Source organism: Neofelis nebulosa, chromosome 9, assembly GCF_028018385.1.
Source record: "Neofelis nebulosa isolate mNeoNeb1 chromosome 9, mNeoNeb1.pri, whole genome shotgun sequence".
Taxonomy (NCBI): domain Eukaryota; kingdom Metazoa; phylum Chordata; class Mammalia; order Carnivora; family Felidae; genus Neofelis; species Neofelis nebulosa.
Window position 1 is genome coordinate 102,971,099 of NC_080790.1, and position 21,906 is coordinate 102,993,004.

Genomic DNA, 21,906 nt, shown 5'->3' on the forward strand with positions numbered 1-21,906 from the left:
GGTGGGAAAATAGCTTGGGTCCTTGAAACACTGTGTGGAGGAGTGTGCTTTACAACCCCAGATATTAATTTTGAATTCTATACAAGCAAAAAAAAAAAAGCCCATCACCTTATATTAGGAAAGTTTAATGTACTTTAACTAATAAATTATCATTCTGAGATTTCTTTTCATTGGATTCCTATATAAATTCTGCTTTTTTTTTTTTTCTGGATGGCATGTCTTCTTTTAGTTTGGATGTATTTATTTTTGAGGATTAATCAAATAATATTAAAAAAAATTTTTTTTTAACGTTTATTTATTTTTGAGACAGAGAGAGACAGAGCATGAATGGGGGAGGGTCAGAGAGAGGGAGACACAGAATCTGAAACAGGCTCCAGGCTCTGAGCTGTCAGCACAGAGCCCGACGCGGGGCTTGAACTCACGGACCGCGAGATCGTGACCTGAGCCGAAGTCGGCAGCTTTAACCGACTGAGCCACCCAGGCGCCCCTAATCAAATAATATTTTAAAGAAAGGGTACTGAGGAAATACATTTCTGGACATTTTATGTCAAAACAAAAAGTCCCTATTTTGCCCTTTCTTGATTAGGTAGATTTTTATAGACAAAGGATTTTATATTTAAAACTATTTTTTCCGGGGCGCCTGGGTGGCGCAGTCGGTTAAGCGTCCGACTTCAGCCAGGTCACGATCTCGCGGTCCGTGAGTTCGAGCCCCGCGTCAGGCTCTGGGCTGATGGCTCGGAGCCTGGAGCCTGTTTCCGATTCTGTGTCTCCCTCTCTCTCTGCCCCTCCCCCGTTCATGCTCTGTCTCTCTCTGTCCCAAAAATAAATAAAAAACGTTGAAAAAAAAAGTTTTAAAACTATTTTTTCCCTCTGAATTCAAAGGCATTGCTTCACTGCCTTTATGCATCTATGCTAATGAGACATTTATGATAGAAAAAGTGTCAGGAGATAACAGCAACCATGCAAACAGCCAGTACATACACGAACAAGAATCATGTGTAAATGAGAATCAAACATTAATGAGAATCCATTTTCTTCTCTATCAGATTGACAAAGATTATAAAAATGGTAATACTCAGCATTGGTGCATATTGGAAAATGAATATTTGTCTACACTGCTGATGAGTGTGAAATTGGAACAAAATTTCTGGAGGACACATTTATAATATCCAAAAATAAGATCTATTACTTTTACTTTGTAGGTGAGATTTTTTTTTCCTAACAGGAAACATTCTAGTTCTCTTTTATCTTTGGCGTAGCAAAGTTTCATTGAGCTACATTTGAGTGAAAAGCTATTTTTATTCATCAGCTCAGCACTTACTGGGCCATTTCTACCTTCTGTTTTGTTCTAGCCTCAAGGAAATAGTTCTATGATTTATTTATTTTTTTCCTGCTTTTAATTGTCCTGATTTTTTTTTTCTTTCTCAAGCTGTCATTAGACGGATATTGGTCCTTCTGTATGGATCTGTTATACCTTTCAAAGTTTCTCTCATGTTTTTTATCCTTTTTTTTTTTTTTTTTGTCTTTTGCTTTATATTACTTTTTTTTAAAGTAACCTCTAGGCCCAGCCTGGGGCTCGAACTCATGACCCTGAGATCAATAGTTGCATGCTCTGCCAACTGAGTCAGATAGGTGCCTCTAACCTTTGCTTTATATTTTTTAGAGATTTTAAAAACTTCTCTTCTTTGCTTTCTATTGGTTTAGTTTCATCAAATATTTAAATATTTTAAATTTTCATGAACTCTAGTTCCTTTTCATATCAACCTATTCTTGTTTTGTCGATGTGATATCTTCATATAATTAGTTTGACCAACAAGGGTAATAATTAGAATATGTAAAAAGTTCTCTTTTTCATGTTATCTGTTCCTGTCACTGAATGTTTTTCTCTTTTTTCAGGTTGGCTACTCATTTTGGTGTTGTTGATTTTCCTCAAATATCTGGTAATCCCTGATCTTTCATCCTTCCTCACAATTGAGGTCTGTGCTGATTAATTTGAGTAGCTGGCATGTTTCTTCTTTACTTGGCTATTATAAATAACAAATGCACAATACAAAATGTAATTTTAAAGAGTGCTATCTTGTTAGAAATGGGCTCACTTTAATAAAATATTTTATTTTTCTATATAATATGCTGGTAATATTGACTATCGATAGGACTGCTAGATTTATCCATATAGGAAATCTATAACATTTGTTTGATCTCACCTAAAGCTATCTGATTAATAAAATATCTTACAAATATACAGTTTGAAATTTTGTCTAAGAATTTTTTGAGTTAAAAATCTCTTCATATTTAGTTAAAATGTTTTAGGGGAATCAAATTATATTTTTTTAATATCAACACATTATTTTATATGTAAAGGAAAATCCATTGTGTCATAGATGTCTATACTTTGTGTCCATGATGTATTGATGCCTTATGTGGGCATAGATGTATATGTAAAGTGTATGAAATTGGTATGAACACTATTAAAATAGTCACATGACTTGGCTACAATTATTTACAAAATAAACACATTATGGGGAAATCATGTATTGTTGGCAAAAGAGATTATTTTTCTTTAAAAAAAAAAAACCCTCATGGGATGATTGGCTGCATCAGCCTGGTGAAAAATTTTCATTCAGAAGATGCCAAGATCTTTTTCCATGATCTTACATTGCTACCCATTCATTTTTCACACATAAGGCCTTGTTCACACTGGGGCTCACAGTCAAGTTGTAGGCTAGATTGATCTCATCACAGTGAAGCCATTACACTTTTTTTGGTCTTCCTTACACATTTGCTCCATGCATGCTTAAAATCTGGAAAAAACATACTCATGGGCTGGAGAAACAAAGAAGCAGCAATTTCCTTGCCTTATTCCTTGGCCAGTGGTGACGTAGAGAGCATGATGTGGTGATTGGAGCCAGACCTAACTCTGGCCATGGGCATTGCTGCCGACCCCAACCTAATTAAGAAAGATCTTGAATAAACTTGGGTGAGAGCCAAGATCACTAGCCTCTTCAATCAGTATTTTTGATATAAAAATTAGCATCTGGGCTGAGTAAAAGGGAGCCCTGTTTCTTGCCAAAGCAAAAAACAAAACAAAACAAAACAAAAAACAAAAAAAACCTCTTTTGCTTCTACTCTGACTTCCTGATGTTGGGTATTTTATCAATTTGTATCTGTGATCATTTTCAGAGCAATTGATTTACAATTGTCAAGTTCTGTCTTAAACCCTGTCACAGGCATCAGCCTTTTCCAAATGGGTAAGCTGGACTGACTTGTTTTCTTATTCCTCCTTGAGTTACCCTTCTAATATATAAAGTTTAGCTGAAGTAACTGTAAGAAATTTGACTGGACAAGGAATACAACATTCAAAGGAAAATAACGCAATGCCCCGTTGGAGCTTTGGAAGTCCTCTTTACACATTGGTAACACCCTGAAAACTTCAACAAAATGGCCTTCCAAGATGAGTCCACTATTAATCTCTCCAAGAGTAGAGGATCATAGTAGAGAGTAGTGGTCTAGAGGATAATGTATGTTGAGGTCTTGGTACAGTATCTGGCACATAAGTGTCCAAAGAATGATTGATTTGCTATCTTTCAAGATATCACATGACTGCTTCAGAAATAATTCCTAGTCTTGAGGTGCCTGGGTGGTTTAGCTGGTTGAGCATCTGACTTTGGCTCTGGTCATGATCTCACAGCTCGTGAGTTTGAGACCCACATTGGGCTCTGTGCTGAGCTCAGTTCAGAGCCTGCAGCCTGTTTCAGACTCTGTGTCTCCCTCTCTCTCTGTTCCTCCCCCACTAGCACTCTGTTTCTCTTTTTCAAAAATAAGTAAACATTAACAAAAAAACTCTTTAAAAAGAAATAATTCCCAGTCTTGATCCAGGAAATGCACACGCAGGGTATGATATAGAGAAAGAAAAGATTAATATTTGATTCATGTTAATGCCTTTGTTATACTAAAGACTACTTTCAATGAAATTGAAACAAATTAAGGGACAAAGACATCGCTACCTTTTAGAGAAACTCAGTGAAATATTCTCTGATGAAATCATATGATTTTTGGGGCTTTCTTCAAAGTAATCTGTGAATGGGGAGAAATAGATGAAAGGCCATGAACTGATAATGTTTGAAGCTAGGTGATAGGTGCATGTGGGTTCTCTATACTATTCTCTATCTCTTATTGTATGTTGAAAATTTTGCATTTTAAAACCTTTTAAAGTAGATGGATTAGAAATAATTTTTAAAAAGTGGATGGACTTCTGTCAGTTCCAATCTGAGTCCCTCCCTAAGAATTCCCTTTGGCTGAATAGAATTGTCTTGCCCAAAGTAATGCCCTCTCCCACACCTGTACCTTGGTAACTTTGATGGCATAAAGAACATAGAGGCTTGTCTCCTTTGCTTCATTTTGAGATAACTCTAACAGGCCATCTCTGTTGCATAGCCCTCCATGGGATTGACTGAGGCCTTTATTACGATGAAATCACAGGCTTCTCCTTTTTCCAATCCTGTTTCCTTGCTCCATCCTAGATATTGTCCCATTGTATGTGGTTTCAGTGGTGTGCTGGTAAAGGTTTAATAGATGGCTCTCCAGGTACCTGATTTGTAGTCTTTGCCAATTTCCATGGTGTAAATACTTTCAACATGGCCAAATTCAAGCTACCAAGGTGATGTCACAGAAGGAGGAGGTGGAAACAGATGGGCACAATTGGTTCTTTTGACACAGTTCAAGTCAGCACTACCACTCTTGCCAATTTTCCTTAATGGAATTCTTAAATGCAAATCTCTATCTGAGTCTTTATTTAGGGTAACCCAAACTAACACAAAACCATCAATTATTTTTTATATTGTCTATTTTGGTGATTTGTCTATTAAAGAAACTAACATTTCATAGGCAGAATGAAATGACATTGGTCACCTCAAGTGTTTCAGTGAAACACACACACACACACACACAGCCCACAATACTGTAAGACAGTGTCCCATAATAATTGCTTCAAAACATTTAAAATACAGACACCTTTTAATTTCTTAAAATTACACAGCTACATAAGGTGTTCTGAGAAAACAGACTTCAAATAAGTTGATTATACTGAGACTAGGAAAAATGGCCAAGAGATCACCAGATAAGTTCAAAATATAATTGTTATTATTGCCGTAAATCAAAGTACATATTTAAGAGAGTTAAAGTTTCCTTATCAAATATTTTAAGTAAGAGTAGGCCATTTATAAAATTTGCTATCTCTGTAGAAAATACAGAGGAGCATTGCATGTTTGAAGAACTGTTAAGACTTTTACCCTATTCAAGAGCTGTTGTTGGAATAAATAAATAATCAGAGGCAAATATCCAATTTTGTAGAAAAAGAAAGTACCTGGAAAATGGGAACAAAATGTCCCATTGAGGAGAAAAGGTTGGAATAATTCACTTTACTTTAGTAGTATAAGCACCCTTAATTATCAACAGACAGGACAAAGTTTCTGTTATGTTTAATTAGAGACAACTGATCAGTCAAAACAAGAGCTCCAACAATGGTTCTCAAACTATGACATGGATTAGAATCCCCTGAGGAGACTTGCTAAAATGTAAATTCCTGAGCACCAACAGCTATTCTAATTCAGTTAAGTCTGGCGTGGGGCCCAGGGATCTGCATTTTAACAAGCTTCCTAGTAAATTTTGAAGCCCATGGTGTCTGTCAAACCAAAGCATGCTGAAAGGCAATGTAGCCAAACATCCACAATACAGTTCCATAATAAGATTAGGAATGTGTCTATGCCATTTCCGTTACACAAATTTATTTCCCTTACAAAATCAGTCTGCATCCTTTATCTACTGTTTCACTAAAGGCCATTTTTAGAACATCTTCCATCTATCTATCAGCCAGCCAGATTCTCGTCTCTGTACCTTTATACTCTTGCTTGCTCTGTAAAGGAAGGGGAAAGTGTGTGTGTGTGTGTGTGTGTGTGTGTGTATGCATTTGGGAAGGTTGGGGTGCATAACAGAGTTTTGTTAGAAAATTCTCTTTCTCAACAGAACCAGCCAAAGGGACATTTTGGCTGTGGTATAGTTACTGAGATTCAATAATTCCTATTGATTTGAAATTATGCTTTTATTAACCTAGCAGATATTTTCTTATAAAAATTAAAAATTCTCACAATCACCCTCTTAACCAACTTCACTCTATATGACATGTGCTCTTATATTACCAGCCCTATGGGATCTGGGCCCCTCCTAATGTGCATTGCATTTAGTTGTCCTCATAAGTGTATTCAGTGTAGACCCTCTGACAGTGTGGTTTTTTTTAATCTTGCACTTGAGAATGTAATAAATTGCCCTAGGATCTTGATGAAACAGGAGTAGGAGTAATGTCAGCCTTGCTCCCCAGGCCGGGTGGGTAAGTAATTATTTTCCTATCACGACTTAGACTCCGGATCTTCCATAAAAGGCACACTGGTCACAAAGACATCCCTTTATAAGCTTAAAACTCAAAGCGTGGGTGTGAAGATGTGTATGAAGGTCATGGACATCCAGAATGGAAGGGGATGTTTACTGCTTACTGTACCTCAGGTGAAGCCCAGATGTTTCACTGGCCTCTTTGTCTATTGTTCCCTCTATAGGACTGAACACACTTATGCATTTTGGGTAATTAACTAGAATCAATTTTGTTTCAATGAACATTTTCTTTCTTTCTTTCTTTCTTTCTTTCTTTCTTTCTTTCTTTCTTCTTTCTTTCTTTCTTTCTTCTTTCTTTCTTCTTTCTTCTTTTTAGTTTTACTTATTTATTTTGAGAGAGAGAGAAGGCATGAGTAGGGGAGGAGAAGAGAGAGAGGAGAGAGTGAGAATACCAAGCAGGCTCCACACCGGCAGTGCAGAGCCTGACTCTGGGCTCAAACTCATGAACCATAAGGTCATTACCTGAGTCGAAGTCGGCGCTTCACTGAGTGAGCCACCCAGGCACACTTAAGTGCACATTCTCGAGTGAGAAGACCTACATGTCTTCCTTTCTTGGGAACATTTATACTACATATATTTTCTTTGCATAAGTAATCCTATGCCAATTCATTGGGAAGAGTTGGAATTTAGTTATCAATATTAGTCCTGGGATGGGGCAACTGCATTTTCAGAACAACTCCCTCTCCTCTTTTGCTAAGAGTGATCCTAACAAATGTTTATGAGAAACTTTACCATTGTGATCCACTTTTAAACTGATGTACCTAGTAGGGGTTATACTTTCCCCATAAAAAGCTCTCTACACGGATCACCTTTATCCTTTAATAAGTTGTGAGCATCAGGGCATATTGCTGTATCCAACACTGGTGCTTCAGGCTGGGTTTCTTTCTCGGTGCACAGCATGAAAGCTTGGGTCCATCTGTGTCACAAGTCAAACCTCTCTTGAAGTGATTTGTTTATACTGTCATTTGATGGAGTGGAATGTTCTGTAACTCATTCAAACTATTACAGAAGCTTTGCTAAAAGGTCACCATTGCTCTTTGGAGTTTCCAAATCTGGGAGCCATCTGGGAGCTTGTTAAAGATAAGGTTTTCCACTGGCTTTTTCCATACCAACTAGATCCAATTAGCAAAAGGGTACTATTCCAGATAAGTTAAGTTTGTGTTCACATTTAGAAAGAGAGAAAGACAGACATAACAGAGACAGAGAGAAAGAGACAGAGAGAGAACGGAGGTAAATTACAACTAGTCGCTCAATAGTGTATAAGCCTACTTTACACCAGAATTGGAGTTCGTGTGCCAGCAGACAGTAAGAACTCTTTAATAGGTCTGAATGGGGGTGTCAGTGTTAAAAAAGTTGAATAGAAGTTGCTTTTAAATGTTGTTTTTGAATCAATACATTCAAGTATAGTCTTGAGAGTCAACTCTAAAGGAAATTGAATCTCACCATTTACTCAAAATTTAATAGGAAAATGACAACTCATTCCTTAAAGTAATAAGGGCTATGTTCGCAAGCTAAACATTCACTCCACATGGCACAGACAACCTTCCAGTTGCTATAACATTACAGTTTTAGTCTAGGCCTAAAATTGGCTTGTGTTTGCTTTCTGCCCCCTTCCTTACAAAACAAAAGTCTTGGATTTTCCAAACCTCAAAAGCTCAGCTGTAAAACTGGAGGAGACCAGAGAGAGGAAAAAGAAAGTTTCCTTCAAAGACGTCTTTAGTCACTGCTGGCCGATTCTGCTCTCTCCCTCCAAACGTTAACTATGGCTTTTGACACTTGTCCTTGGAAAAAGTCCAAATGTGGCAAATGGTAGAAGCAATATTTCTTTACCCTCCTGCCTGGAGCTCCCCATGATACAGATGAGTTCTAGCTGGGGCATTCATGGGTGAAACAAGGAGGTCAGCTACTACCCACCACCTCTGCTCATGTCTGCAGATGAAATAAGTAAATACGGAGTGAGAATCTACTGAATTAAAAATCAAAACCCTCTCATTTGGTTGGAATGCCTGAAAGAGTCTGGACCAAAGAGGCTGCACAGTAGCAGCTAAAACACAGGCTCATTGCCATTAAAAATGTTCTAGGAAGTGTGTGTGTGTGTGTGTGTGTACGTGTGAGTGTATGTGCACGTGTGCGCATGCGTGCGTGTGCATGTGTTTGTAGCAGGATACTTGGATGAGGAGAAAAGTTAAAATCTGGAACCATATTTTTGTCTTTGCAGTTCCGGATTGGAGACATTAAAAACATGACATTTCCTTCAGTTCAATTCAGCTGGTTCAGAAACCAAAATTGTCCTTAGAAAGGGGGAGAAATCCATTTATGTTCCTTTTGAGGCAGGGAGGGAGGTCTTTCTGGCAAAGTCTTTAGGTGCAATTCAGGACCAGGAGACTTAATCGTCCAGTTCAAAGCTTGTCTCATCATAGAGTTCAGGGCGCGCTGACTTCTTGTGCCGGGAATACTTCAATTGCAGGAGATCACCCATTTCATCCAGGTTTTCCAAAACCTGCAAAGAGATTGCCTTCTATCAGTTATTTTAAACTCCTAAATGGCTCTGCAATCCAGAGCCTCAGAGATACAATCTTCTTTTGCCATCTTCTTTGATTTTAAAGAAAAGGAGAAAGATCCAAATCATTAAGGTGTGGTTTACAAACCAGCTGTAGAGGAATCTTAGATGCTAATTCATTTTATTTCATATTCTTTAACAGCCTACCCCATATTATGAATATATAACTTATTTTGGGGGTGTGAAGAGAGGAATAAAAGTATCTGATGCATGCTTACCCTTTCAGGCCTTATTTTAAAATTTAATGAATTATATATAACCTTGTGGAAGAAAAAGGTAAGGTTGCAGGTTACAACTGGGTTATGTCTTCATGACATAAATGGCCAAGAGCAAAATGGAACACTGTGGGAGCTGGTTAGTGTCTTCTTCTCTCTCCCAAATTTCCCTACCCCCAGCTATTAAACACTCATCTCTGTGTTCCATGGAATCATCAAACTTAAAACCTTAAGGGACCGAGAACTCATCCATTTCAGTTCTCTCCATTCAGGCAGGAAAATGTATCCCCAGTTTTCCCGAGAAACAACCAAGATCCAGGACAGACAAAATCTAATATATCACTAATCTTATGGTACTGGGGATATGCCCTTTTAACATTTTTAAGCCTATCTTTCTTACCCTGTCCGTTGAGACAGACGATTAGCATTAGGATCTAATGCTTTGAAAAAGGGAAGATGTTTGTTAACACTGGAACGAATGATTAGTGGAGCATAAGGATTTTCCTCTTTGGGAAGTCTTTCAAACTGGCATCAAGTTAGGTACCCACCAATATGTGAAGACTCTTCTATTTCTGGGTGGTAGCATTACGGGTGGTTAAAATGTTCTTTTTACTTCAATGTACTTTCTAAATTTTTCCAGCAAATCTAAGCACTAAGACAAAGTAACAAAAGTTGGATTTAAAAGGACATCAACTAGGATAGTGTCTGTTGCTCTTTGCTGAAGGCGGGGATGGAGTAATACAGGGCGTGCATCTGCATACCTGGGGGGGTAGGAAAGACAATTCCTGGAAGGTATGGGAGGAAAACATAGGCTTTTCTATTCAGGTTAATTTCAACCTTTTTAGCTTCCATTTTTGTGTCTGCTACAAAATGTACGTAATATATTGACAATGCATATATAACTTATAAATGGATTTGTGTTGAAGCCCATTGATCAGACTACCCAGAGCACACCTGTACTCAAATGAAGGTAGGTTTATTCCACTTGCTGCAGCTGGGAGTGTGTATTTCAGAAGAACCATCTTAGGAAGAGGGAGTTGGGAAGGTCTCCTTATCACATTTGGACTTGTGCTCCAGATGACTCTAAGGAAGCAGGGACCAGTTCTGGATTGGATGTTGTCTGGAGCGGGAGAAATTCAGTGATTGGCTATGTGCCAAATTCTTAGGTGGAGGGCAGGATGCCTAAGGTGGGGTGATTGGTAAAGGAACAGCAGTCATGTTAGAAGAAGGAAATTCTGAGGCATTTTGTGTTTGTAAAGTGGCTTCGTCTCTGTCTTGTTCCAAACATGGTCATGGAGGAAACTTGTCTAATATGTTATTTTCTGTGAGTGTTAATGTTCGGTTGTTACCTTAATGCCCTGGCTGTTCATGGGTCATTTTTCACTTTCCCTTATGTGTATATTGAGGAATATGCTCACAATTTTTTATTGATGTAGGTGCCTGATTTCAAAAGTTTAGAGGCGTCTGTCTAGATGATGTCTCAGTGCTCCTTCCAAACCAGGTAGTCCAAAGGAATTAAGAACTTGCAAAGAGAATCACAAGGTCTGATGTCTACAGAGTTGGGCATTCATGAATGTTTCAATGCTGTTGAGATCACAAAAAATACAAATCCACCCCTGCTGCCCATCTCCTTCTGTCATCTCTGGGTGCTTCTCCTTGGCCATCTCCTTTGCTCTACCATGCCTAATGCTGCTCTCTTTACTCTTTTCCTCCCTTAATGTGTAAACATGCTCAAGTATTTCCCAATTTTCAAGCGCTTTTTCTAAACCTATTTTTTTTGCTTTTACTGTCAAACTCCTTGAAATATTTGACTACTTTTTGAAAAAAATAAATAATTTGTTAAAGTTAATTACTAGAAATAACTCATTTTAGAGAACCTGGGCAATATGGAAAGATAAAAAGAACAACAACAAAGTTCACCCATCATCTCAAAGACCTAGAATTTGCTCAGTTATTAGTGTGCCATGCAGAAAGTTGTTATTATGTATGTACTCTGGAGTATACATTGGTTTAAGTCCTAAGAATGTAATGGTGAAGCAGAAAGACATGGAGACTCTGTGTGTATGTGTGTGTGTAATTTATTATTGGAGCTCAAAGTATTCACTTTTTTATTTGTTGTATTCTTATTTCTGTTCCCTATATTCTCCTAAACCTGTCTGCTTGGAGGAACATCGAGCTGCTGCTAATTGCTAATCCAATAGCTTCTTCCCATCTCTTGGGGACACTTTGATCCTCCCCCTCCCTGAAACTTTTTCCTTCTTACTGTGTTTAACACTACACTAGTTCGTGTCTTTTCAGACAGCTCTAGCCCCACTGAAGTCTCGTTCCTCACCTGTGGTTCCCGTGTCTACGCTGGGAGACGGGCACTCTGCCGGAGCCTGTCCTTGGCCTGTTCACTTGTGTTTGGACAACTATATCCTCTACCTTTGCTTTCATGATCCCTCAGCTGCCCAAACTACAGAAGCTCCAGCATTGCACATGCTCCCAAGCTTAGAATCTGATTTTCTTTTTCACAGGTGGCCCATAGACATATAATCCCAACCTGTCTAAAACTGAACTTGTTTTGTTCCTCCAGTCTCATTGATGATTTGCTGTTCTTTTTTTTTTTAATTTTTTTTTTAACATTTATTTATTTTTAAGACAGAGAGAGACAGAGCATGAACAGGGGAGGGGCAGAGAGAGAGGGAGACACAGAATCTGAAACAGGCTCCAGGCTCTGAGCGGTCAGCACAGAGCCCGACGCGGGGCTAGAACTCACAGACCGCGAGATCATGACCTGAGCCGAAGTCGGACACTGAACCGACTGAGCCACCCAGGCGCCCCGATGATTTGCTGTTCTTTATTGCATACCTTATCTCATATAAATGGTTTAGCTTTACCATCCTTCCATTCACCAGGTCTGGAGACCTTGAATTATCTTTGATTCCCTCTTCCCAAATGTTCCCTGCATGTGATCATTTGCCAAGTCTTGGCAGCTCCGTGCATTTACGATGTCTGTTCATATATACATTTCTTTTGTTTCTACTGCCATTGATCTTGTCATCTCTTTTTTTTTTTTTTTTTCAAACAGCTCCATTTTAGGTCCCTTCTTCTTGCCTTTTCCCTCTCCAATCAATTTGTTACATTTATTTTGTAGTAACATGATTATGTCACTCCTTTGGTCAGAAACCTTGGATGATGTTCCATAACTTTTATTAAAAAAGTCTTAGCTCAGGGGTGCCTGGGTGGCTCAGTCAGTTAAGCGTCTGACTTTCACTCAGGTCATGATCTCACAGTTTATGAGTTTGAGCCCCACATCAGGTTCTGTGTTGATGGCGCAGAGCCTGGAGCCTGCTTTGGATTCTGTGTCTCCCTCTCACTCTGCCTCTCCCCTGCTCGTGCTCTCTCTCCCTCAAAAGTAAATAAACATTAAAAAAAAAAAAGGCCTAGCTCAAAAGTCACCTCTCCTGTGAAATATATATATAATATCCATATCCATATATATCTTTATATATTATGAGTCATTATATGTGTCTGTATATTACACATATACACATAATTAATTCACATCTTTGCACATAACTTATTCATATGTAATGAACGAATTCATATAATCTCATATATCATTTCTACCTTCATGCTTCCACAGTTGTCCATATTTCTTTTCTAAGATGAATTTATTTTGTCCAATATTATCACTAGTTGCTTATTTATTAGTACCACCTCTTAGAGTTTTTGCCCTAGGGTTTTGCACATACTAGACAGTCAGTGTGTTTGCTAAACTGCATTGACATTATGAGACAGTTCCATCAACCCCACACTGATTGAGATGGCTTAGTTTTCTGATATCACTGATTCACATAAAGATCAAAACCAAAGGACAATGAAATGTGGTTTTTAAATCGTTTACACCTCATGTAGGTCTGGATGATATGATAGATCTGTCTTTGTTATTGTTTTTCCAACATGTTGCTTCATTGGATCATATTTTATTATGATGGGCTTGGTGGCTACGAAAAATGTCAGGTTGTGGGAAGTTAATGCTGAAATAACACGTCAGGTTAGCTTTTGCATTTAAGAACAAGTAAATAGCATAACATGTGGCTACTCAGTCTGTTTTATGAAGCCAAATACTGACTTGAGTTAAGTCTTCACTAAACTCATTTTCTTTTCTATCCCCTGAGTTGATCGCATTGTTGGACGTTGTTGGCATACCCTAGCTTTTTTAGCAGTGAGTTTATGAGTGTTGTTTTTCTACACCACCAAGAGAAACCCGGGGACACTGAAGCTAGCTCAGTAAATGAATATGCTCAGAATGCAAGGCACCAGTGCTGGAGATTCTGTTGGCCTGTCGTGTACTTACCGTGTCTAGCATCTCCCGGGTATGTGCTGCTGAAACACAAAACCGAGCCCGAGCTTCTGCGAGGGGAGTAGCTGGAAATCCAACGACCACCACCCCGATTTTTCTATTTAATAGATGCCTTGCAAAAGCCCTATGGGAAAGGTAAAAGAGGAGGTTAACTGAGAGATGACAAAGTTACATGGCAGGAGAAAGAATATGGCTAGTTGACATTTCTTATTTTATATCAATAAGTAAAAATGATTAAAGTTACTAAGCTTCTGTCACATATAATTGACAAGGAAATGGGGCAGTTCTTCCATGGCACCCATGGCTGAGTGTGTATATTATCGGGTCCAGCACATTCATTAGAGCATTGTGAGTACTGAGTCTCTGACATAGAGCAGAAAAAGCTGATGTATGTAACCCTGGTTTAACAAGTTGGCATCCTTTGTCTGAAGGGTTTCTAGGAATAAAAATCCCAAAGCTAACACAATGCAATTGCATAAATAAAGAACATACATGAAGTGCAAAGTTGTATGTTTTAAAAATGTAATACCAATAGCAGAATATGGAAATTTCAAGAAGCCTGTACTTAGTGACAAGAATTTGAGAACCAGGATCTGAGGGTCTGCAGGAGCCAATCCTGAGCTGTATGTATTCTCACTCCAGAGCCAAAGATATATATTTTTTGCCCTCATTAAACCAGACATGGAAAACAGCAAGGGTCTCCTCATTTTTTATTGTATGAATGAATACATCCAGGTATGGTCAGGGATAATAAACCCATTGACTGGGTTCAAGGGGAAATGGGGAGGGAGACAGGGAAAGAAATGTGCATACACAGAGTGGCTGGTCCATAGATGCAGCCTGTAGGATATAAGTCCTATAACTGCAATGCTTTTTGACACAGGGTAAAACCTTTCTAAGCTCTGATTCCTTTCTCTTATCTTCTTCTAGCCTCCTTCTTTCACAGAGCTAATCTCAGTGAAAATTCTAGAATATCAAGCTCTCAAAGTCTGCAATTTTTTTGTGCTAAGAGCCAACATCAGACAAAAAGGCATGTGCCCCCAAGTGAATCTTTGCCCACTTTGTGCTCTGTTGCTCTCTGTGGGAAACCTTAATTACGAAATGTCTCTGCCCACAATCAAGGTAAATGCCTCAGATCTGTTCTTAGCATTAAGAGGTTTCTGGTGTCCTATTTTAGGCTGGAAGCTGACAGCACCACACAAACCTTCCAGTCATAACTCAGGAAGGATTCTTGAACCAGACGTGGAGAATGAGCCTGTTCATTTATTCATTCCTCTTGCCATGGAGCTGTCTGCCTTTTTGGTTACCTGATGCAGAATGCATGTTATCAGACAAAGTGATGGAGATTGCATGACCTACTGAGAACACTGCCTCTCTGGCCCTGTGGCCTATGCAAGGCAAGATACGCCTTCTATTTGGACTGGGAAGATTAACAAGGAGACGAAGCTTTCTGAGAAAGCTTGAAAACAGAGGCTGTTCTTTCTCTTTCTTGTTCACCCTATGGAAGGCTGCCCATGGAACTACACAGGATGAGAGCTCATAATTATCTGAGAAACAAGGCAAGGGCTTTTACTGCTAGAATACAAACTACCTGACCCATGATCTCAGGCTACTTTTCGGGACTCCCAAAAGACCATTTTCACTGTCTGCATGTTTCTCTTTGTACCAGAGGAAGCGAGTTTTGCCAAAGAATGCAGAGCAAAATATATGACTGTTGATTCATTAGGCTAATCTGAGGCCTCCCTGGAGCACTTTTGGGCTTAAAATTTACACTACTAAACCTGGCCTTCTCCAGTTAATGTGTCTGATTGCCCTGAACATTTTATATAATGAGCCTCTGGATTTGTACTCCCCAAAGCAAATTAAAGCCAGTGTGGGCTGCAAGAAACCAAACTATGTGGATAATAATAATAAGAATAATAATAATAAAAACATTAGCACTGTGTTATGTATAGCATCCCCGCCTCTTGTATCCTCTCATCCTCCAAGTGTATCACAAGGCCCAAGTTTATTTGGTAAACTCTGTACCAAATAATAAATACATTCTTGATTATCTGAGTGAATGTTTCATAGGTGAAATCACATTGTACTGAACGTCATAGAAGATTCCAGTGGTAAGAGCTGCAACAAAACTTTGCCCAAAAGGATATGTGGCTAGAGACTTTATTTTCATTCTGCAGTCGGTGGAAATGTGGAGAAATCACAATTCTTTAGTAAAATCAAAGGGTTTTAAATGAGCAAATGAAAGATCAAGTGCTCATACACTGGCTTCTACAATTAACTCCTTGTCTCAAAAGCTTTTCTATGTATAAACTTTCCATTGAAGAAGTATTTGAGAAGGAAACAAGGCCAGGCAGCAGGGAGGCCCTTGCCAGCAACTCCTGCCAACAATACACGATATTACCTTTTGTAACTAACCTGTTCTAAGTTTCCATAGACAACCCAAGCAATTAGATTTTTCTTTCCATTGCAGTGATTGATGCCTTTTGATTCACCAAAGATGACATTAAAGAGAGTTAAACTTATAGTCTGTGTTGCTTTAATGAGACGTGCATGTTTTCCTCCGTGGACTGAAGCTTCAGAGGCTGTGCTATACACTGAAAAGAGCTCTGGTGTAGGAGGCCAATGGAACTGGCTTTAAATTCTGGGCTCGGGGCGCCTGGGTGGCTCAGTCGGTTAAGCGGCTGACTTCGGCTCAGGTCATGATCTCACGGTCCGTGAGTTCGAGCCCCGCGTCGGGCTCTGTGCTGACAGCTCAGAGCCTGGAGCCTGTTTCAGATTCTGTGTCTCCCTCTCTCTGACCCTCCCCTGTTCATGCTCTGTCTCTCTCTGTCTCAAAATAAATAAACATTAACAAAAAAATTTAAAAAAAAATTCTGGGCTCTACTATCTACAATCCGAGTGACTCTTAGCAGTTTAACTTTTGTGGGTCTCTGTCCTCATTTGTAAACTAGGACTAAGCATCCCAGCCTTGGTGAGTGATTGTTGATGTAAGAGTCTTACTCAGCATATAATCAGTGTTCAGCCACATCATCTCCTCCATAATACCATGTGAAACTGGAAGGCATTAGATAGACACATCATCTGGTGTCTAACATAGCATATTTGATACGGACAATGGCAGGATATCTACCTACTATTTTCCTGGAAAGTCTATTTTTTATTAATGCAGCCAAAGATTGCAATAATTATTTTGGAGAGCCATGCAACCATGGTGATTCATTTTTGCACTCAGTTGAAACTAATAACAATAATAATAATAATTGTAGCAGTAGAAGTAGCAGTAATAATAATAACTACCATTGATTAAGTTATTATAGTATACCAAGTACTATATTAAATGCTTTATGTACATTGATAGTTAATACTACTACTAATAACAGTTCCCACCTAGACCATCGTGCACATGGCCAGCTCCTGTATAAGAAACAACATGTTTTATTCTGATAGGCCTCATCTTGCTTAATCTTCACAATGGCCTTATGAAATAGGCACAATTACATCCCATTTTAAAAATGAGAAAACTGGGGCTTCAGAAGTTTGCACAACTTGTCCAAGATCCCCCAGGTAGGAAGAGGTAGAGTCAAATCCTTTCTCATTCCAGACTCCTCAATACACCAAGGAGCATACTTTTACAAGTAACACCCTGTTTTTATTTTTCATATTAGCTGTTGTCCAGTTAGGATTCCTGACATATAAAAGAGCAGAGGTACTTCCTTTCTCTTTGTTATCGCAAAGTTGAATTATTGAATTTAAATGCATTTGTTTTTACTACTTGTGAACTCTTCTCATTAGATGGATTCATTTTTCCAGCATGTTGAGATTCTATTTCCAACCTCCACCATCAAAGTCAGAACTATCCGTTACACTCCCTACTGCCTCCCTCCGGTGTTGTGCACTTGAGGCTCTCAAAAATAAAACAAATTTATTTATGGTGTCTTCATTTGAGCTAGTGATAAAATATTAGATAGATATGGGCTAAGTGTGGAATCTTACTTCCAGAACACACCATTTTGCCAACCACTCTGATTAAACATAGGCTTTCTTTTGTGCCTTCTGAAATCAGATGGTAAAGGGTTTGGGATTATCTGCTATTTTGAATCACAGTTATACCTCCTCCCTGCCATAAGTACAGAGCAGTATCCTGTGTGATGTTTCTGTAGCACACCATCTTCTTGCCCACTACATTGCATAGCCTGACCCAGATCTGTGAACAAAGGACCCACTGATGGTAATGGTGTGGCACACTAAAGAACTCATATGTGTGTTTTGTTATTTTGCTGTGGTGAAATAATACAAAAGTATACGCTGAAGAATCAATCTTTCAGAAACTAATAACTCATTCCTACCCATCATGAGTTCTCAACTGATAGCCCCAGAGCCCCTTATCTATACTTAAAATACTCTGCCAACCTATTCAGACTGTTAGAGAGTCAAAAATAAAAAATTCCAACAATAGGGTTATGTTGCAGGAGAGTCAGGACCAGTAGAATCTCATAAATATGTGTTGACTATTACTTTCCATCGTGCACATGGCCAGACACCCAAATAAATATTTTACATTTAGAAAGGATTTTAATTAAGTTCCTTTTAATAACAGAGGTAGTGTGTGGCAGGTTGGAGAATGGCTCATGTATAAAATTGTCTATGCTGTATTGAGAAATAGTCATTTTTTTCTCTTTATGCAGCTATTCTCATGCTCAATTTCAGAGCTGTAATCAATGGGAAACAACTCCGCACAGGTTTATAGGGGAGGCTTAAAGTTTGGTGTTCAGAGCATGAGCCCAAGTTTGGGTTTGTCTCTTGGTAGTCTCTTGATTTTATTACTGCTTAACTTGTAGGAGTTTGGGCAAACTATTTAATTGTTATCAGCCTCAGTTTCTCCCACACTTGAAATAAGGGTGCCTTCTTCTGAGGATGGCCATGAAAAATCAGTGGAGAAAGCACAGAGCCTGGTAATGTTGTTTTCACATGTTGGGAGAGATGGTCTTCAGATGTTCTCCTTGAAAAAGATCATGGGGCAGAAGGAGGCACAGGTTCATCCTTAATTTACAGTTGAGACCCAGCGGGTGACACCCAAATTCACAGAGCTCAAAAGTGGTGAGCCTTAGCACATGGTTCCTTTCTTTTCTTTTTTTAAATTTGTTTTTTACTTGAGAGAAAGAGAGAGTGAGAGGGAGAGAGACAGAGTCCTGAGCAGGCTCTATGCTCAGTGTGGAGCCTGATGTGGGGCTCAATTACATGACCCTGGGATCATGAGCTGAGCTGAAATCAAGAGAAGAGTTGGATGCTCAACCAGCTGAGCCACCCAGGTGCCCCTTGATTCCCTTCTTAGAAGACCTGTGAAAAGGCCCTGCTGATGGGTTGGCAGGGGGCTTCCGAGAAGCTATACAAATGAATTCTGAACTCAGCACCCCATTCAAAGTGCATAAGCAATGCCAATGCTGAAGGAGCCTCATAGAGTCAGAAGCACTGTCTTTGTCAGATCACCCTGAGGCTCCATTGTTATTCTGAGAGTCTACTGAATACTCACGCTACTTTAGCAGGCATGTAAAGGAGCAGGGGAACGACGGGAGATTCCTCATTGCCATAGATAATGAATCCCATTTCGTTCAGTCTCTGTCTGAAGTATCTTGTATTTTTTGCAAGTTGCCGTACTCTCTGAAGCCCTGAAAGGAGACAGGCATGAAATCCATCAATACCACCAGGAAGAGAGAAGCAAAGGTCAGATTGACTTGGCAAGCATTCCTAAGTCTTTCTGCAGACCTGCATCGTTAGCTGGGAGGGGCTCAAAATAGGGTGGGTAATATCTCTTGGTGAGCAAGTGTGGACACTGATATCTGAGAACTGTCCTAAGTCTGGAAGACAGGATCCAATGGGCAGGGCGGGGGGGGGGGGGGGGATGGTGTTATTAGGTACTGCTAGCAACTAAAAGTAGGCTAGTCTGTGGGGTGAAGTAGGCTAGTCTGTGGGGTGATGAGGGGACAAAAAGGGTGTCTAGTAAGAAGGAAGGAAATGAACTATCATTTACTAGGTACCTACTATGTATGGATTCTGTTCTAAGTGCTTTTTAAAGACATTAACTCAGGGAAAGGGAATGTGACAAGAAATGACACACACACACACACACACACACCAGTTGTTTTAGCCAACTTGAGCTGACCCATTAAGTTGTTTCTCATCTAAGTCTCCAATCAAAGAGCATTTCACCTAACCTGAACTTGAAGGGGTAGCACATCCCTGAACAAAAATAGGTCCAGCTGAGACCACAACTGTTTTCTGAGGCATTTGATAGTAGTAGAGTAATAGAGGGAAGGGAATAGAGGGAAGGGAAGAAGGGGACCTCTGTTTTCCCCAACCACAAAAAATGATGGTGTGGGCTCCAAACAGAAGGTCAAGGAAGGTACCTGTGTCCATGTCCAGGTTATTGGTGCTTCAGCTCAAAAGCCTCTGGCCTCCATGTGTGTCCCAGTGAGGACATCACACATATGAGAGGACAAAGGGAATTAAAGAGTGGAAAGAGTTCTGAAGAAACATGTCTACTCTATGAAGTAAATGAGCAAAACAGCCAAAACCAGAGTGTGTGTGCTCAATACAGAAGATTGAACAGAACTGGATGTTTAAGTCCCCTGTAAATCACTCCAGTGTTTGCATCTGATGCAAGGTGGCTATTGAGCAGGAACAGCTGCTATAGCTGACCTCCATTATGATTGGTCAGGTGTCCATTAAAACTGATCAGAGCCCTTGTTCTACTAATTTTTCAATATTCTGGACATCGATCCTTGGTATCTTTAACTCTCCTGGTGGAAAATGGGTAAAAATGTCAATAAATATGTTAATCAGGTTTCTCCAGTTCCTTCTTGGAGAGTTGGCCCCAGACTGTGTCTTGACAAAAGGATTCACAGTGGGCATTTCCTGCTCAGCATCCTTCCTCCAAAGGTCCATGATGTTCAGTTAGAGTTGGCCCTGACTTTTCTCTTTGCTACAAGGGTAGCCCATGATCAAGACGTGGCCAATTTGGATATTCCATCCCCTTGAATATTGGCTATGGAATACAACCTGGGCTCATCAGTCTTTCAGATCTGCTGAAGAAGAAGTATAAGAATGAGGTCATCCTCAAGCTACATGTTTGTCATCATATGGAGGAACAGAGGAGAGCTTATAGTCTAGTGGGAAGACTGATATTACATCTAAAAATGGATGTAAAATTGCAAATCTAATAAGTGCTGTAGAGAATGCTATATGGTGTTATGAGAACCCATATTAGAAAGATTGGAGCAAATTTGAGAAAGTCAATAAATGATGAGTGAGCTGAGATCAGAAAGGTGGACAAATGTTAACAGGCAAAATATCAGAGGACAGCATTTCAGGTATAGGAAACAGGTGCAATGGTCTAGTGTTTTGTAGAAGAAAAGAGTAGTTGAGAACCAGGTAAGATGTGGTTAAATGTGGGGCAAGATAAGGCTGGAGCGATGGGTAGATTGAGAAAAAAAGGACGGGAATTGAAGAATCCAACATTTCATGGTTGGGAAGAGAATGAACTTAAAAGGATGACAAAAACAGCAATCATAGAGGAAGAAGACAACTCAGGAGATAAATTAGTGTTCACCGAATTTATTAACATGGCAATCATTGGTAACCTTCATTTTGGGGTCCCTGGTTTGGCCTTTGGTTTTAAAGGAACAGGTAGCTTCAAGTATGGTTTACTTTAACTCATATGTTAAATTTTTGCTGCATAGAAAAATCCTCCTTGGTGCTTAAAGATGAATTGCTTTGTAACATGCTGAAGGGTTTCTTGGAAACTTGTTGTTCACAGTTTATTTATTTAAATTTATTTAAATTTGTCTTTATTTAAAAAATTCATCTATACATCAAGACTGCATGTTTAGGGAGGTGATAGCATAACAAGTAGGGAGATATTGTAGAAGAAGAATGAAAAGAAAAAGAGGGGCTGGAGTAAGACTTGTTTTAATGAAGGTGATTCAAATGAAGGCAGAGATATACATCAGCCACCAAAATGTATTCCATATGGCCTGTCGCCTTGTACGTTTAGCTCTTTTGTTGATTGTTAGCTGCACAATGAATAGATGACTTCATCAGGCTGGGTCTGATGATTCCTAAATGATCCCCCTCAAAGACCAGAAGGATTTCCTGGCCTGGAAGTGCATGAATGACTTAAATTGCTTTTCCCAATGGCATTATCTTTGCGCTTGCCCATAATGACTCATCTATCATTGGGCTGCCCAGCTACTTAATTGGCCCCGTCTGTCCCCTTTGCCTTGATTAACCCAAGTAACTGGATCATCAGCTAATGTTATCACTTTACTGCTTCTAGATTGTTT

The 21,906-nt window shown here is 39.3% G+C and overlaps 1 protein-coding gene across 1 annotated transcript in view; it reads right to left on the minus strand.

Moving 5' to 3' along the window:
* Positions 1 to 7,880: 7,880 nt before the first annotated feature.
* SPTLC3 (serine palmitoyltransferase long chain base subunit 3) overlaps positions 7,881 to 21,906 on the minus strand; it is a 131,045-nt gene continuing 117,019 nt past the window's right edge. Inside the window, exons 10-12 of the mRNA XM_058684871.1 lie at positions 19,098 to 19,233; positions 13,559 to 13,688; positions 7,881 to 8,941 (exon numbers count right to left, since the gene is read on the minus strand). Coding sequence (XP_058540854.1) covers positions 8,828 to 8,941; positions 13,559 to 13,688; positions 19,098 to 19,233 — 380 coding nt within the window. The 3' untranslated portion in view covers positions 7,881 to 8,827. The remainder of the gene's footprint in view (positions 8,942 to 13,558; positions 13,689 to 19,097; positions 19,234 to 21,906) is intronic.